Source organism: Plectropomus leopardus, chromosome 8 (assembly GCF_008729295.1).
Source record: "Plectropomus leopardus isolate mb chromosome 8, YSFRI_Pleo_2.0, whole genome shotgun sequence".
Taxonomy (NCBI): domain Eukaryota; kingdom Metazoa; phylum Chordata; class Actinopteri; order Perciformes; family Serranidae; genus Plectropomus; species Plectropomus leopardus.
The window spans coordinates 34312788-34331199 of record NC_056470.1 but is presented as its reverse complement, the minus strand read 5'-3'; the positions used below and the strand labels follow the sequence as shown (position 1 = coordinate 34331199).

The 18412-nt window shown below is 38.3% G+C and overlaps 1 protein-coding gene across 2 annotated transcripts in view; it reads left to right on the top strand.

The window, feature by feature from the left end:
- Positions 1–15534: 15534 nt before the first annotated feature.
- dnajc5ab (DnaJ (Hsp40) homolog, subfamily C, member 5ab) overlaps positions 15535–18412 on the top strand; it is a 7197-nt gene continuing 4319 nt past the window's right edge. For both annotated transcript variants that reach the window (XM_042490968.1, XM_042490967.1), the window contains exons 1-4: positions 15535–15677; positions 16277–16490; positions 17032–17203; positions 18315–18412. In XM_042490968.1, the coding sequence (XP_042346902.1) occupies positions 15571–15677; positions 16277–16490; positions 17032–17203; positions 18315–18412 (591 nt within the window). In that variant the 5' untranslated portion in view covers positions 15535–15570. The remainder of the gene's footprint in view (positions 15678–16276; positions 16491–17031; positions 17204–18314) is intronic.

The window sequence follows — 18412 nt, the reverse complement described above, 5'->3', positions numbered from 1 at the left end:
GCTGTCAAATATTCACCTTCACTTTCTCTTCTGCTCCGACCTCACTTCGCTCTGCCTCCTCTTTCCCTCCCTGAATTAACCCCGCCTTTCTTTCTGTCGCTCCATCTCTGCCTCCCTGACCCAGCTGTCTCCACCTCTGTCGTTCTTCATCACTTAACTCCCCCACTCTGTTTTCCTCTGTCGTTCCCCTCCTCCGTCTCTACACTTTGACAGTGATCCGACATAGATTTGTTCTGGTGGATCACAGATGAGCTCTTTGCAGTCTTTCTGTATGAAGAACCTAGTTTGTTAGTAAAAAAATATAGTGACAGTCGAAGCTGTGATGTGAGAGTTTCACAGTAAATTAGGACTTGACCCAAATATTTGGCTATTTGAATATTCGTTAATCGGGTGGGTTTTCTGTTTTTAATTGACTGATTTGGACATTATTATTTTTTGTTGAGGGAGAATGTCATTTTTATGTTTGCCAATGCAATTTGTTAGAGGTGACATCTTTAAGCTGCTTGTTTATTTTAAATTCATCATGAACTGAATGTGGTTCAGTGAGTGGTTAGATGCACTGCTTTTCATCGGTGAATAGTTTCGTTTTTGCACACACAGTTTGCCCAGCGTACTTCAGCAGAGTCCAGGTCATTACTGTAATGTTTTCTCTTGCTCTGTTAGCATGTGTGTGTCCACTGAGAAAGCTCATGCACGAATGCTGACAGACAGCTGATTGGACGTTAGGTAATGAATTGGATTGGCCTTTTTTGCATCACAGCATCCCTGTGCCAAGATGCAGCGACTGTTGGGGCAGCAGGCTGTGGAGAGGTGTGTGATTTGTTTAAATGTACCTGAGGAATGTAGGTCCTCAAGTTTATCTTGTTTTGCTCAGCTTTCCATTATTGTCCCGATGAAGACTGTGGCAAAGATAACTTGACTTGCAGATTCACTTTGAGGACGCTTCACTACTTAACCAAGAGGCTTCATTCGATCTTTATAGACAAATAAGTTCCAAATTAAATACATCACTCTGACTCCAGCTTGCTTCCTGTCCTTCTGCATGATGTTTTTACTGTTAACACTTTAAAATTCCTTTTAAATATTGTGGCAAAATTTGTCTGACCAATTAAATTTTTACTAGTAATAAACTGAAAAACGTGTTCAGAGTTATTGAAACAGTACATAACACTTTCAAATGTCTTTTAAATAATGTGAGAAACCTAATTTTCATGAGGAATCATCGTAAAAACGTGTGTTCATAAATATGGTAATAAAAGTAAAATAAAAGTGTTTAACTTGATAACACATACAAGTTAATTTGTTACAACTAAGTTCTGATTACCGTATTTATGAACAAATGTTTTAAATAAATGACTCGCGAAAGAAAACTCCAACCAAGAAAACACCAAATCATTAGACCAATTTAAGTCGCTGAATAAATTGAAGTATTTGGCGGTGAGCGATATGTCTCAAACCAGGTGAGGAGATTCCTCACTCATTATTCTGTTCTTGCTATGGATGTTTTTAACGACTAATTTCACTGACGTTTCATCAGAAGTTTACATTTAGACTAATTCCATAGTGTAAAAATAAGAAAACAATCAATATTGAGCGCAATTCAATCTATTCCGGTTAAGCATTGTCTGTAAAAACAAATTGCATGTATCATAAGAGCCATTTGATATTGTAAATTTCATTTTTCAATGACCAAACCATATTTTAAATGCCGCTGAAATATGTCACTTTGCAACATGCATAAATATTATACATTATTCTACAAAATATGACAACTAAAATAAAGTTTAAAAAAAACATGCCTTAATAATACAAAGGCTTGTTCGCTTAGTGAACACAATTGAACAGAACAATAATGTTCTATATACGTTAACCCAAATAGTATTTTTGGTGACTAGCAAAAGTAGCAACATTTAATGACTTGTCGAGTACTCCTCACATGGGCAAATATACATATAAAAGGGGAAAATGCGTTTTCTAATCCTTCTGGTTTGAATCTGCAGTTTAGAGTGAGTGACTCCTGAGATGCGTCAGTGGTTAATTTCCTGCCCCGTGTGCACGTGTGTGGCAGCTGTGTTTATTGTGTCAGTGGGACCATTGAGGCTGCATTATTGCATCTATTGATCCTCAGGCAGGAACGGCACTGTGTTTGTAACCTGATCTCAGTGAATGAGCTGCACACTCAAACAGTCGAGAACCACGGACTGAATCCTCCAGCTGCTTATGTGAAGCTTCATTTGTGTTTTATTTGACTCTCAGACTCTCAGCACTCTGTGTGCCGGCCTACTGCAGTCTGTGAACTGAGACTGTTTCTTATGTACCTCAGCCACAAGGCAACAAGTCTTGCATGCTTGAAACACTGTAAAAAATGTAGAATGTGGTTTACCTTCAAATGAGATCCTTTAGACAAATAAAAAGACAAAATGTCAATACAGCGGATAAAAGGTGATTGACACATGAGAGTAAAAGAACACGATGAAAGCATATTGGTTTAATAACAAATATTTAGACTTAGGGTTCATAACCAGCTGACAACAACTGGTGTGCCTGCAATGCAATAAAAGTGCAATGTAATTATAATCGCAAAATATACAATCTGAAGCAGTGAAGTATATCACAACATAAATTGCATTAAAACTCTCAGACACTCAGCATGACTTGCGATGATCCATTTTGCAGGAAGTATTCATGGTTCTCTAAAAAGGAAGTAACCCTGATAAATAAAAGTGTAAAACAAAGTAAAGCAAAGTATTTGGGAAAAATTTTTAAAGTATGAAAGAAAAAACACGTACTGGGTGACATCTTCAGGACTGCAGCTCTCACAGATCCTCTAGCACTGAACCTATCAATAACTTTGATACATTGATACACCCACATGCAGACAAATTGGAGTCACTTTGTCCACGTCACACGAGCAGTCTTCTGCATACAATCCTTCTCATATTTTGTAGTCTGGTTCCTCCTTCTTCCTAAATTACTTTAAAACAATTATGGCCTCTCTGCAGGAAAAATGGATCATCCCTCCTCGTTAATGTTACACCGGCAGAGTCATCTGCATACAAGCCTGGTCAAAGGTCAAAAGTTTATGGTCTATGGTTCACAAAGGGGGCGCTGAGGGGGCGTGGCCATAGGTCAACTGCCAAACTCATCCATCAAATTAAGCCTTTGATTTGAAAGAAAGTTTGTTCTTTACTTCTTTCAATGTTAACCTATTCTCACCTATCATCTTTAGGATGTGCTTGTCTGCCTATTCTCTCTGTGTGTCTCTTTAATGGCCGTAACTGTTATCATTACTCAGCTGATATGAGGCCTGTGGGTGGATAAATGACTTGGTCTGGTGTTTGTCAGAGCATTTTTACTCCATTATGAGAGCCATTATTGATAACAGCAGACAGGAGATGTGGTCAAATTCCCAGAACACCACTCAGAGATTAATATCTCAGCAGTGAGAGAAGCTGGAGAGGGGGTGTGTGTGTGTGTGTGTGTGTGTGTGTGTGTGTGTGTGTGTGTGTGTGTGTGTGTGTGTGTGTGTGTGTGTGTGTGTGTGTAACTGCCTGCAGTGTAAAATACTGCACACACTGTTCAGGCTCCTCATTCTTTCATTTAAATGAGCAGTGTCTATTTTCTGTTTGTGAATGCTTTTTTCTGTAAAATGACTTTGGCAATTAAAGGAATGCAGTCATTCAGTAATTAATGACTGCCATGTAATGCCAATGCCATCTAAATAGGGTGAAATGAGGAGGAAAAGGAGCAGAAATGGAGAAGTGAAGTGTAAATGACACTCAGAGGAAGGATGGCGTTTGAAAATAGAAGAGATGAAAGCATTGAGAGATGTAAAGGGTAAGAAATAAGGAGAATTGAAAGCAGTGAAGAGAGTAAGATGTGACAAAAGGAGGAAAGGATGAAGTAAAAAAAATCTGATAATGAGTAAAGAGAGGAGAAAGAGATGCACTGACATGTTTTTGAGGAAGTGTGTACGAAGGTGTAGAGCTGAGAGAGGGAGGGATGGAGGAAAGTGTGATGATGGAAAAGAAGTGTAAGATGGATGTGAGCTGGAAAAGAGGGACGGAAAGTGACAACAGAAGAAAAAGATTGACAGTGGTGGAGAGGTGCAGAAATGGAGAGTGGCTGCACTGATATCCAAGATTTCAAGCAAATGTTTGAAATAACAAAAAAAACAAAACCATGAGAATCATGTTAGGGGTGGGCCGTATATATATCAACTATACTCGAGGTATCACGGCTTGTTCCACGTACAATATATAAAATGACTATATGGCATACATCGATTATAAATTGTCACATCATTTTTATAAGCCATCAGCGTGTTGGTTCACTCGCTCTCTTCTACGGCTCTCTGCCTCTCACAGACACACACACAAAATGCAGGGCTTTTGCAGAGCTCCAGACTATTAAGTCACATTAAGACCATGGAGTGCGACTGTGATTTGCAAATAGTAATAATCTATGAACTGAAGAGCTTGTTTCCACCTTACAGTGAATAAATCATCACATTTAACGGTGCTAGAACAGTCTAACTTAATCAGTGGTAGTGGCGGTACTGTGAGCAGGTGAGGCTTTGTGTTTTTCTATGTGCAGAGCTCCGATTGTGACTATTTAGTCACATTTTGTAACCACAGAGCAGCAGGGCATCTTTGAAATCTTTGCAATAAATGAACTGGTGAGCTTTTAGTTTGTTTCCAGCTCGCAGTGGATGAATCCTCATACTGCTATTACATTTTATTTTATGCTAACACTAATATCCAATTGTTGATCGGAAGCTCCAAGTCCACAGTAAAATCGAATGTTAATATAACACTAATGTATTGAACTTTTAATTTTTGACAGTTTATATAATTTATTGTACCTGCAGTTCATTCAATAATTTGGTATTTAAGTAGTCAACATTAGTTTATAGGATAAAAAATTATTGAAATATATATGGTTTATCACATTATAGCCTTAAGATATTGTGATATTATTTTAAAGCCATATCGCCCAGCCCTATATCAGCATAAAGGATGCAGGCAAAAATCCAACGTCATGCATCCCTATCACCGTGTGACTGTCCATTGTTTCGCAGTGTCACCAGCTGTGCCGACATACCTGCTGATATGACTGGCAAGCAGTTCGTGAGAGTGTGTGTAATAACTGTCAGCAGCCTTTTGACCTTCCACCATGAATGACATAGTAACAAATTCAAAACTCGTGGTCAGCTGGTGTGAACGGCATCGGGGCTCGGCTGTCCACGTGTTCTGAAACCCGTGTTAATACCGGGCGTAAACAGGCTCTGAGTGCATCTGGGTGTTGCTGGGAAAGAGCTTTGGTGTTCAGTGAACCTTCCCTGGATAAACAGAGGTTTAATACCAGACTAAAGTGACCACACACACACACACACACACACACACACACACACACACACACACACTCTTAGCCCAGCAGGAATTGGATTTAGCCAAGTTTACTTGTTCACTCGAGGTTATACTGCACACTGTAGTGTGAGTGGTCTTTGTATTGATAAAGTGTCTGGTTCAGTCATCACAGACAGTATTATGATCACTGTAGTTAGGATTAAAGACTTGATCCAGATTTTGTTATGTTACAGAAAATTATAAAAATCCACTGAAACATCTCTGGAATTCTTTTCTGAGTGCAGTCAACAGCGATTCGATGTTTGCTTCACACATAACGACTCGTGACATGAATACCACGGATGACTGTTTCACAAGTCACTGTCAAGTCACAAGTAACTGTTGAAGATTTTGAGATAATGACACTTTCTTGCCCATGGGAAGTGAGACAGGAAATGCTAGAGGAAGCACTTTCTTCAGATGAAACAGAAACATAATTAACACAAAGGCCGTATGCTCTTTTTTATCCACCATGTAGACAGTGTAGGTCGCACTTTAAGGTTATGTGGTTGTTGGTGTGTGAGTGGACAGCTTCTTTTGATGCAAGATGATAACGAGATCTCTCTCTTTTTCTCTCTCTCTCACACACACACACACACGCACACACACACACACACACACACACACACACACACAACAGAAGAAGAGAAGGGAAAACAGCCTTAAATATGCAGCAGTTGACACACTAAATAGCCTACATACAAACATATTCCCTACACAATTTAGCTTTTCCATTTTAGTTATTCCTCCTACTACATTTTAAATATTATATCTACAAAGACAGCAGTTAACACTGATACCATGTTACACTTAAGTTTTTTTCTACCATTGACAAAAGATTGACTTTTGTTGGCCATGTTTATGTTTTATGACATCAAGTCAACAACTTGTGTTATTAGATAACATCATCAATGTATCAAAGTATACTCGCCTGGCATGCTTTATAGTTCAAAGTTTACTCACTTGCTACAGCTAATAGATGCATATGCTAAAATGTGCAACTACTAAAAGTAGTTAAAAGTAGTAGCTACTTGGACTAAATAACAAAATATATAATTTTTTTACCATCAATTGTTGACATTGTTTCCATGCTTGCCGTCATTTTTGTTGAAAACTCTGTATTTAAAGCTACTTTGTTGATATCACTATATCAGTATATGTTATGCGATCTGACTTTGATTGCAACTCAATTTTATTTTATTTTTAACACCTTGCGTGTTGTTTCCCAGGAAAGAAATTTAACTTTTATGTAGGGATGTGCGATAGTTATCAGGACTGATAAATTTCTTATCGGGACTTAATACCGATAATTCCGATAATGAAATGTTTGGCTGATAAATAGAACCGATAACAATAATCAAAAATTGCTTCGATTTCGCCTGTATTGCCATGGTTTCACTCCGCCAGTACTACACACACTGCATTATTCTGCGTGTCAGCAGCAGGGTTTCCCCCAGTGTTTGTTTTCTCTTCCTCCACCATCGTTGTTTTCACTGTAGTGTAGGGACACTGTTACAGATGTTATGCAATAAAACAACATTTCCATGTCCAAAAACAAACGAACAAGACGATCTAAGGTCCCAGGGTGACGGGAGGAGAGGACTAGCCTACTAACATGCCGAAACCCGACAATAATTGTCGGCGACCGTTAGCGCTCTTTCTTCATGTTCTAAAGAGAGAAATAATCATAAACTCAGCGCCCCTGATGTTTCTCATCATTGACCTGCTGACCAGCCTGCACCGTGAGACCTGACGGCGCTGTGGACTGAGAGACAAAGTCTGGGATGAATTACTGATGCTGACTGATCCGCTTCACTCTCATTTTCTGTCGGTGTCTCCGCGTGTGTCCGCTCCGCTCTCTTTCTCTGCCGGTGTCGTCATCGGTGTACACTCCACTCTCATTGTCCGACAGGTGTCTCAGCAGGTGTTTGTCCCACACTGTCTGCTGCAGGTTCATGTCTTTGCTTGTGCAGTAATCGGTTAATGTCCTCTATAAGTGTCCAGATGAATCAGGTGACTTTATCAGAAGCTCCCAGCAGCTGCTGGAGAAGAAACTTCTAATCTGCATCTGCACACAATTATTGTGGTCTCTGAGTAACTGCTGTCATTATTTTTGTTGTTGTTGTTGTTGTTGTTGTTGTTGTTGTTGTTGTTGTTGTTGTTGTTGTTGTTAGTGAATATACCAATCCGCCAATCCGCTGCTCCAATGCAATCTGCACACACACTGCTGCATAGCATTACCATACCATCGGCATTATTTTTGTACAATTCAAGTTGAAATAAGAAGATAAGAGGGAAAAAATTTTTTGCTCTTGAAAATGACTTTCTTTCACAAAAATACGATTTTCGAGCTTTTTGTCTGAAATGTCGTTTTTTTCATGAAAATGCACACATTAAATTAATCTGTACTCACCACATATCAGCCTTTCATACCCTCAGGTAATGAAAAACAGACAAAATAATAAAATTACCAGTTATCTGTATCTTTGTGGCCATGAAAAGCTGGAAATTATTGCTTTATCGGTATCGGTTGAAATAATCATTATCATGCGCCGCTGCTTTTATTCGTTTCTACACATTTTTTCACTTTAACATGTTTTTCATTGGCAGAGCGTTAAAAAAACCCGTAAACATCAGGAGTGCTCACTCCCCCCTCCGTGCACAAAGCTTGGTAGGAACAGCACATTGTTGCATCAGTACTTTTTTGCCATGTTTCTGTTTGACTTTCGTTTAGTATATCTTTTCCATCAGCTGTCAAGTTCCTGCTGTGGTGAGAGGATTTATAAACACACAAACTGTGTCATATGGTGTTGAAATTAGTGTCAGTTATCAAGCAGGCATCATCTTTGGCAGCTATGTAGATTTTGGCAGTGCGTTTGATGATGTTTTGTTTGTTTTGGAGGTGATGTTATCAGACAGCTTGCAGTTACACAACCTTGGAAAGCCGAGCAGAGCGGCGTGATGTCTGGACTGATGTTGGCTTTCACCTCGTTATTTTGAGTTGTTGGGCAATCTGAGAATTTTTGCAATGCTGTTTATTCCATGCAAGCTATATCTGAAGATATCGCTGGTTTTCAATTATGAGGATTTGTGCATTCACCTGGATGTAGAGGGTTAGGATGCTGAATTTTTCTAATGTGACAGTTTATTATCTCCATTCAATGGGTTTCTTTTTACTTGAATTAATAAATAATTTTATTTCGGTTACATGCATCATCCAGAACAGATTATTTCACACATTTTTTTTCAGTTATTAACCAAAAAGGAACTGAAGTCCAAGTCTTTTGCACCTTTGTCTGTTTTACGTGTTGTTGTCCTTTTTTTTTTTTTTTTCAAATGTTACATCATATGGATGAAGGATTGTGCGACTTTTGCAGCTGCCAAGCCTGCAAAAAAAAAAGCTCGAAGAAATAATGAAATTCTCAGGTCACCTTCAGAGAAATTCAGTTGTAACTGTGCTGCCAAGCAAATAGTGTCTCCGTTCTCCTATGCTATTTGCACATATTTAAATTAGGCATTATGCCTACATTTGATGCAAAATTGCCAGTTTTCTCTTATCTCTTTTCGTAAAACTTTACGGCTGTGTTTGAGCTGTAATGTCATTAGTACAATGGAGCAGAGAGCAGGTGCAAATGATGCACAGTAAAAGCCATGCTTTGTGAATTCACCCCTGAGTTTTAAAGTATGGCCACAAAATTTAAAGTATGTGGCCATAGCTGATGACAGCCAGAAGACGAAGACAGTGTGTGTGTGTCTGTTTGTATCATTCTGTGTCCCCTCTGTAAAGGTGTTTGTGAATGCAGCAGACCTGCATCCTTTTGTCGTTAGCAGCAGTTAGACCCAAAGGTTGAATTATTGATGTTTATCTGGTAAATAGATATTTCATTTGCTGGATTTACCAATTAAATAGACATCAGATTATGAGGTTATTTTAAACATTTAACATCTCTCAATAGATTTTACTACATTATAGATATATTGATACTGCACTATGAAGTACATCAGTCAAAACCCAATTTTTCCACTCTAGCTCAGACCAGAGGAAGACAGTCTGCGGTTATCAGAGATACATTTGCAAAATATGTATTTATAAGCACCAAATGCTCAGTGAAAACCCCTCTATGGATAACATTTAAGTGTAAGTGAGACTCAGGTGTGGAGGCACATTTATTTCAAGTCTCCCACTCACACATAGTCTCACTGTAAGACACTGTCCATATGCTGTCCCCCTCATTACACCATGGGTTAATTCTTTCCGGTCTGTTTGCTCCCGTGAATGGCCAATTTCATGTACAGCTCATTCAACAAGACACAGTCTCATTGGCTGCCTGCTCAGGAAGACAGAGTTTTTGGTTTAGGCTCTCTGTTGTGATTGGATGTGATTATTCACCACACTCACACACACTCACGCATGCACACACTCACTCACACAAGAGCACAGTCTCGCAGTATGTTGATAATCCCTAGGGTACGGATGAATCCCCCTCATTGGTTAATCCCAGTCAGGTGGGTGGTGAATCTGTGTTGTGAGTGGTTAATCCGAGGCCCACTAGTGGGCGGGAGACAGGGAGGTGTTAAATCGATGACTTGTCAGGCGTGTCGTTGTCGAGGCGTTGTGGGGTTACCACAGCGGCCATCTGGTGCCGTACAGGGCTTTAGAGAGACTAGTGGCTGACACACCAATGAGGACTTTCAAAAAGGATAATATATTAGTCAACGTTGTCCTTTTTTTTTCATTTTAACTCTTAAAAACCTGAGCAAGTTGTCTTGATTTCTTTCAAAAACATGGGATGAAGATGATGAGCAACAAAAGAAGAAATGACCCCAAAATTAGCAAGAAATTAGTGAAAGTACAAGAAAAGCAGGACATTTTGACATTATTGCGTGAAGTCATATTAAAATAGCCCAGGGTTTCCCACACAGTCATCTGCTGCCTCATATTCATTCAATGTTTTTGGAGCTGGACTGTTCATCAAGAGCGCTATTTGAATTTACAGTATTTACTATTCATTTATGCATTCTGCCACACTTTTGGAGCACAGATGTACTCTTGGCACAGATGGAGCAGCAGGAGCGCAGGCACAGTGAAAGTGAAACTTAATTGCGCTTTGTTTAAAAGTTTGCTGTCATTTGTCTGCAGCAGCTGCTGTTTTCATCCATCGATCTGATCAGCTCTGACCGGATCAACAGATCAATAATCCATCCTGTGACAGTGCTGCCTAAGAAATGAAGAACTCATGAAGAGTACGGTCTGCGCTGCAAACGCTTAAAAAAAAAGGGTCAAATTAAGAGACGGGACACAAATTGATAAAAAGGGACACGCTCAGATAAGATAACAAGACCTGCCTTCTGAGTCTGGCTTTTACTTGAACTTTACCTGTTTATTTACACATTTTAGTCTTTTTTGCTGTTTTACCTCTCATCTATTATTAGAGTAATATTATGATTAATTTTTATCTTTTATCTGCGCATTTTATCCTGCCTCTGTTGTTTCGTGACTTATGGTAGCGTTTCCTCAGTTCCCAGTTTTAATGAGTACTCTTATTGTAGGGATTTATTAATTATAAAGTCTTGCCTTTTTATCCGTGTGCATGCATGCGTGTGTGTGTGTGTGTGTGTGTGTGTGTGTGTGTGTGTGTGTGTGTGTGTGTGTGTGTGTGTGTGTGTGTGTGTGTGTGTGTGTGTGTGTGTGTGTGTGTATAAAAAAGGTTTAAAGGTTCGGTACTTTGTGCTCATGTGATTCAATAGGAGGACTGTTTCACAAGTATTAGTTGCTTAGTCAACTAACGTAGCATTTGGTTTTAATATTTCAGCCTCCAGAGAATATACATCACACCACAAAGTGTTAATCACACTGAGGGGAGCTGTGCTCTTGTTACAGTATTGCACCCGTGAATCAGAGTGTGATAATTGCTCATCAGAAAGGTGCTGGTCTCGTGGTGACGACAGGCGTGCAGATTATTTTCCTGTTGTTAATTTCAGTCTAGCAGTCTGGTCCAAGTGTGTTTGTGGAGCTGATTTGGCTTACTGTGGTCTGTAAGCCTGCTAACCCCCAACGCCTTCTGTCTGCAAGGGTTAACTAGGCTCTGTTACTGCGCAGTTCAAAGGTCAGCAAGTGGATTTCCCCCAGGACAAAAAAATATGTACAGCACTTTTTGTGCATCATTAACAAATTGAAATTAAACAATTTTGGTATCCAAGGTGAACATTTTTCCACCTGCTCTACAAATATACACATGGATTATAATCATCTCTCATCCTGCGGACGGTTGGTTTATTATCCAGCTGTTACTGTTGTTAACCCTTAGGGACTGTTTGGGGCATTATGCACTTTTTATTCTTCATTTTTTGATAATTTTGGCTGTGTTAATGCATAAGGCATAGTTTTTGGCAAGATTATGTATTTTTGTTTAATCCCCACAGCTATCAAAGTATAGATAATTTAAAGATATAAAAAGAATTATTATTGACTGATTTTAAAAGTGCATTTTGTGTTCAGAGCAGTATGAGTGTGAGTATTTGACACTGCAAAAAAAAAATAAAAATAACTTATCCTAGGCTGTGATAATAAGAAAAAATCTAAAAACATAATGGCATCATGACAAAAACCTGGAATTTAAAGGGTTAAAATTTTGAAAATTATTTTGGAAATTTGATATTCATCATAATTAGAACTGGTGTTGGTTAAAAAATTAAGTCAATTATAGTAGAAAATAATATTAATGCATAATAGTTTTTAAAGCTTGAGTGTGTGTAATTTTAAAGCGGGTCCTAAGGGTTAAAGGGTGTGTTGTTTGTTTGTGTATTTTGGTTGCGTTAGCTTATCAGTGTAGATCTAGTGTTGTTTTTCATTGTGTCTCTGGCGGCTGGACTCTGCTGTTTTCTTTTAACTCTTGCCTGTATTTTACTGAGCTTTTACCAGAAGATGGCATGAAAGCTAACTTTGCATAATATTTTAAGAGAAAGCCAAACGATAAAGAAGTTGCCAGCAGACTTCCCACACTAAATATGCTGTATATCCGGTTGACAGCCAGAAATAAAAGCATCTATCCAGGTGCTAAATGACGACCATATTTGTCTTTGGTTGAGGTAAGAAGTTACTGACTGGACTGAACTTTGAGACAGGTGTCTCAAAGGACAAAAGCAAAACAGAATTTGGAAAGCTAACATTATCTGCTGTCATGCTGTGCACCCTGTAGCAAGTAATTCCACAATGAAGCATGATTTTAATCCAGTCAGTCACTGAATAATATAATGTTATATATTTAATATAAAGTTGTTTGTACACAATAAAAAAATACATGATTTAAGTGATATTTTGTTTTATATATATTTATATCATATTATATATATATTATATTTGATTTCTGAGTTGTCTCATTTTTTACTTTTTATTGTTTTCTTAAATATGACGTTAACATGTAATAGAATAAGAATACTAAAAGTATAATCAAGAACAAATTTTTAAAAGACAAAGAAAAAAATTGAAAAAACAAAATTAATATATATATATATATATATATATACGAGATAATATATATATATAATATATATATATATTATATATATATATATAATTTTTGGATATATATTATATATATATATATAATTAATGAAAATTAAAACATAATATTTTTTTATTGATAAAAAGGCTAAATTTACATAAAAACTTCCCAATACATATATCCCTGTGATCCTGCTACCAAATTAATTTTACAACCCAGTATAGATACTTTCCTGGGTGTATGAGGCCCCTGTGAGGCACATTTGTCAAAATCCAAGTTGTCTCTTGACAAACATTTTTGATTGCAGAAGTGTTTCAGGTCATTAAAGTTTCTGTGTTTAACGTCATTATTTTGCAGCTGTCATGCAGTGTAACTTTGAATGCAGATTTAGATGGTTAATCGTCATGGTAACAGTCACCACTTCTTACTTTAATGCTCTGGATAAAGTCAGAATTGAATCACTTATTGCTGATTGCTCAACTTTTTCTTGCACTGCAGATTTGTTTTATATAATGAAACCCTCCGTTTCTTACAGGTGTTTATGCCAGACTTATTCTTAAATTAGATAAGTGAATTCAAGTGCTTAAAATGCCCGTCCCTACTTGGCAGCTGAACCACAGTTAGTGTAGAGCAGCTGCTGCTAATAACATAAACCTGTCAGTTAACATGCCCTCTGTCTGCTCTCACCTACTTCCTGCTTCTGTACTGGAGAGTATTTGTTAAAACCTCCTCTTGCTCTTGTAGTTCTGGTCAGTTTCGTGTTTACCGCAGCTCCTGCAGAAACTGAAGGTTCATTCAGGACACAGATTATAATCTCTCCTGCTTTATACACCTGCCTGGCTGCCCGACATGAACTCTGGCTGCCCTGGTTTAACTCCTTTATTCCTTTCACTTTCTCCACTCATCACACCTGAAGGTTGAGTCTGTGATTCAGTACACTTGTTGTCAGGGATGCACAGTATTGGATCAATATTCAGATTATTTTCTAACTCATTTTTGCTGCTTGCTGATTCTGATATATGATATATTCTGATTCTGTTTATCATGACGGCCCAAGTGATGAACACATTCACTGGACAAACTGCTTTAACCTACATGCAAAACAAGCCACATTTATTCTTATTCTTTAACACATTTTAAACTAAACTGTAAAAGTCATCCCTCGTTAACAGGCATGGATGATGCTCTCATGACAAAAGCTTTAATCAGGACAAATTTGACTTATTTCAACTTATTAAAGTTGCATAACTAAAGTGTTGTCTTACTGTCTGTTATATCAAAAAAAGTTGATTTTGGGTAGATGCTGATATTTCATTTTAAAGCTCTCATCTGTTCTCTACCGATGATGTGTGGATATTGTTATACATCCCTAAAATTCAGCATATAAAGCTGGTGTTCAAACACAGCCCTGGCTCTGTAACTGGGGAACAAACACGAAGGAAAGACCTCAGATGCATTCAGAGAACGGCAGTGAGAGACGGTAAACCATCTTCATCTGATGAGCACTGGCAGGAGGGGTGTTTTTTTCTCCAGACTCTGCCTTTAACACTTTGAAACCTGGAACGACATCTTTTCTTGTGATGTATTAAGATGTGTTTTACATACATTTAAACCTTTGAAATCGGAGCAAATTGGGAAAAAAATGAAGAAAAAGCCACTGAGCAACGTGCTAAGACTTCCCACAAATAGCAAAAAAACTAGAAAAAGGTGAGTTAAAAAAATTAATTAGTTTTAAAAAGAGAGAGAGAGAATTTATTAAGTTAGTTAATTAAGAAGTTCATAATTATTTTAAAAAATAAAGAAAAATATCCCAAATTAACCATTTTATCATGGTTTTCATTTTTTTCATTTTTGTTTTGTTTCACCTTTTTTCTTTCGCCACAATTTAGGTAATTTTCCCGTAATTTTCTCTCTGTTTTTTAAAGACGTCAATCCCATTTGCTCAGGTTTAAAGGGTTAAATCCTGTATCACTGTATTAACAATGAAGCTGCCCATAAACAAGCAGCTTTACAGTTTTAAAGGTGGAGTGACTGTTGTATGTAGTTTCAATCAGTGCACTAAAATTCAGTTCAATAAATTATTTTAAATGTGCTCTGGTGACGACGTTTTCTCGTATCAGAGTTTCTACGTTCACACAAGAGCTCATGAAACATGACATGCTGTTTCTGACCGAAGCTGTTTCCTGTGTCTCCTCTGTCCCTGTCCCTGTGAAAATCACTCGGGCCTGGTTTTTGTTACCATCTAAGTCTCCGTAAAAGCCATGAAAGACACTCTTTAGTGTAATTCTATCAGCAACAGAGAGACTTAATGGACCGAGCGAGCATCCTGTACCAAAAGGTGACGAGTTTGGGGCGTTTGGGAATTGGCTCAGACAGAAAAGCAACGTTTCTGGAAGTCACAGAGGAAAAAAAATCCCCTGACTTGTTTTATTTGGTTTACAGTCTAATGAAGGATACACACACAGCTGGATGTGATAATTAAGATTTGGATGATTAAGAGGGGTGGAAAAAAAACAACTTCTTTTGATTTGAACCTTTTAGCTCATCAGCTTCTGTGTCTTCTTCTGTTGTTTTTGCTCGTACCTGACAGGTGAGAGGCCGAGCGAGCGAGCGAGGGAGAGAGTGAAACTAGAGAGAGAGAGACAGAGCGAGAGGCCATGGAGCAGCAGAGACAGAGAGCTCTCTCCACATCAGGAGAGTCGCTGTACGCTGTGCTGGGAGTCGACAAGAGCGCCACGACGGAGGATATCAAGAAATGTTACAGGTAAACGTTCATGCTGACACGATACTGAACTGTAACGGCTTCACACGGCGTTTTTAATGTTGATGCTTTATGTTGTGAACCACTAGAGGGCGTCAGAGGCCTGTGACGACTCTTAAAGGTTCAGACTGATCCTAAAATAAATACAAGTTCATTTCATCAGTCGCATGTTGCTGTATTTATGATTTTTCTAACATTTTCCTTGCTCTCATATTGATTCGATGAGCTCTTGAATACAGCGTTTAACACATTTTAAATGTGAGTTTTGAATAGGTTTAAAGTTGTGAAATATATGTATATATATTTTGTATATATTTTTGTCAAAATGTTGAGTTTGGAAACCTGCTTGTTTGTTTATTTATACAGCACCTTGTTTCTTACTACTTTATTAATTATTTATGTTGTTCTTTGCTGCTTGTCCTGTTCACTCCTGACTGCTGTAACGATGCAGATTTCCCGTCTGTGGGATTAATAAAGGATGAACTTATTTTATCTCAAATGAATCGCTTTGAAACCTGAGCACATTGGTTGATTTCTTTCAAAAACACTTGTTGTTTCAGTGCTTTTTCAATAACCTTTATTGTGACTTTTTTTTAAAAAAGGAAACTGGCATTGAAGTTTCACCCGGACAAGAACCCAGACAACCCGGACGCAGCCGAAAAGTTTAAGGAAATCAACAACGCCCACTCGATCCTGTGCGACACCACCAAGAAGAACATCTACGACAAATACGGCTCGCTGGGGCTCTACGTCGCAGAGCAGTTCGGAGAGGAGAACGTCAACACCTACTTTGTTCTGTCGAGCTGGTGGGCGAAGGTAGGACGAAGGGAAACGGGTTTACCTCTGCTGAGGGATGTTGACCCTCCACATACGGGTGTGTTTTACTTAAAATCACTTTTCACGCCTGAGAACACAGATGATCTCTACTATAACTAGATTTCCTTTCAGATTATTTCTCATCCTGCTCCTGCTGAGAGATATTACACCAAACTACTTTGAGAAATATGACATATTAACATTTCTTTACATTTCTGCAAAAACATTTCATTCTGGAAACAAGATAAAAGGCGTCATATGATATATGATACAGAGCGAATGACAGTCATAAATGTGTTGAAAAGAGACAAGATATTATAGGTCAAATTTATTACTAAATGATTTAAAAGTTCTAAAATAAAATCACCATTAGAAATAGCAGACGTGCAGACAAGAGGTGCAGTGATAAAAAGATTATTTAAATGATTTAAAATCAAGTTTAAAATAAGTTAGAAAACCCCTACATCACATACATATAATCAAATGAGTGAAATAAAGGTCAATAAAATAAATAAATCTGTGTCTCCTCTTTGTCCCGCAGGCCTTGTTCGTCTTCTGCTGCCTGTCCACAGGCTGTTATTGCTGCTGTTGCCTGTGCTGCTGCTGTAACTGTTGCTGCGGTAAATGTAAACCTCGGCCGCCCATGGACCAGGAGCCCGAGTTCTACGTCTCCCCCGAGGACCTGGAGGCCCAGATGACCGCAGACGAGAGAGGTGAGGGCACAGCCAAAAAAATAACGGTCGACCTACATGTCAAGCTTTTTAGTAAGAATCTTAAAAACCGACTGACGCAAACTGAAGTTTATTTGGATATTATGATGGAACTGTAGATGGCCAATCCCATTATTATTTATTATTAGTCTCATTAGCTGTTGCAGCAATATTTGTTTCAAAGATTTAGTGCTAGATCAAAGTTTATTTTTAACGGTAGAGATTTGATAAAAATGGTCAAAACGTCCTCCAAAACACCACATTAACCCTAAAGGACTGTTTCGTACATTTTATGCGCTTTTCATTCTTCATTTTGTGATCACAGCTCTCATTTGGGCTGTGATCATGCATACGGCATATTTTTTGGCAAGATTGTGTATTTTTGTTTAATCTTGGTATTTCCAGCGCAGCTCCTACAATAAGTCTAAAATACACTGCGGAAAAAAGTGTTACATACATACTGTTAAGAGCAAGAAATGCACTTTACATGCCAGTTTTTTCCTCTCCGACATCTATAATTTTGGAGCGTTATTCAGCTTCCCGACCAGCCGAGGTTCCTCTAGTTTCATATGACACCAGTATCTTCACTCCGGCTTTGTTGCTAATGTGAAAGGTATGTGTTTATGAATATGCCGGGACAGATGATGGCACTCTGTGTCTTTGTCAGCAAGTCCAACACGTAAACATGATGTTTGTTTTTAGGGTGCTTGTGCTTAATTTAGAATTGCAGCGTCAGGTGTTTGTGAGGTGACGCAGAGATGCTTCAGGGCATTATTTCTCAACTGGTCCACCCACTGATCCAGATTTCTCCTCAGTCATTGATTCAAAGTCCACAAAAATGAACAAATATTCATTTTTCCCTCAAAATGTAAACAACATGTTGGCTCAGAAGACGAAGAAACATAACATGGTGCAAGAATAAACAGAGACAGCGCTTCAGAATAAAAGCTCTCTGCAGGAAATTCGCTGTACTTAAAAATAAAGTTTGCTTTTTATAAACTTGATGCGCTCACATTCATTTTTATGTAGTTTTACATGATCTCTAATGTGTGTGTGTGTGTGTGTGTGTGTGTGTGTGTGTGTGTGTTATTGTGTGTTATTGTGTCCTCCCCAGACGGTGGTGATCCCATCGTGATGCAGCCGTCCTCAGCCACAGAAACCACCCAGCTCACCTCGGATGCCCACCAAAGCTACAGGACCGACTCATACTAG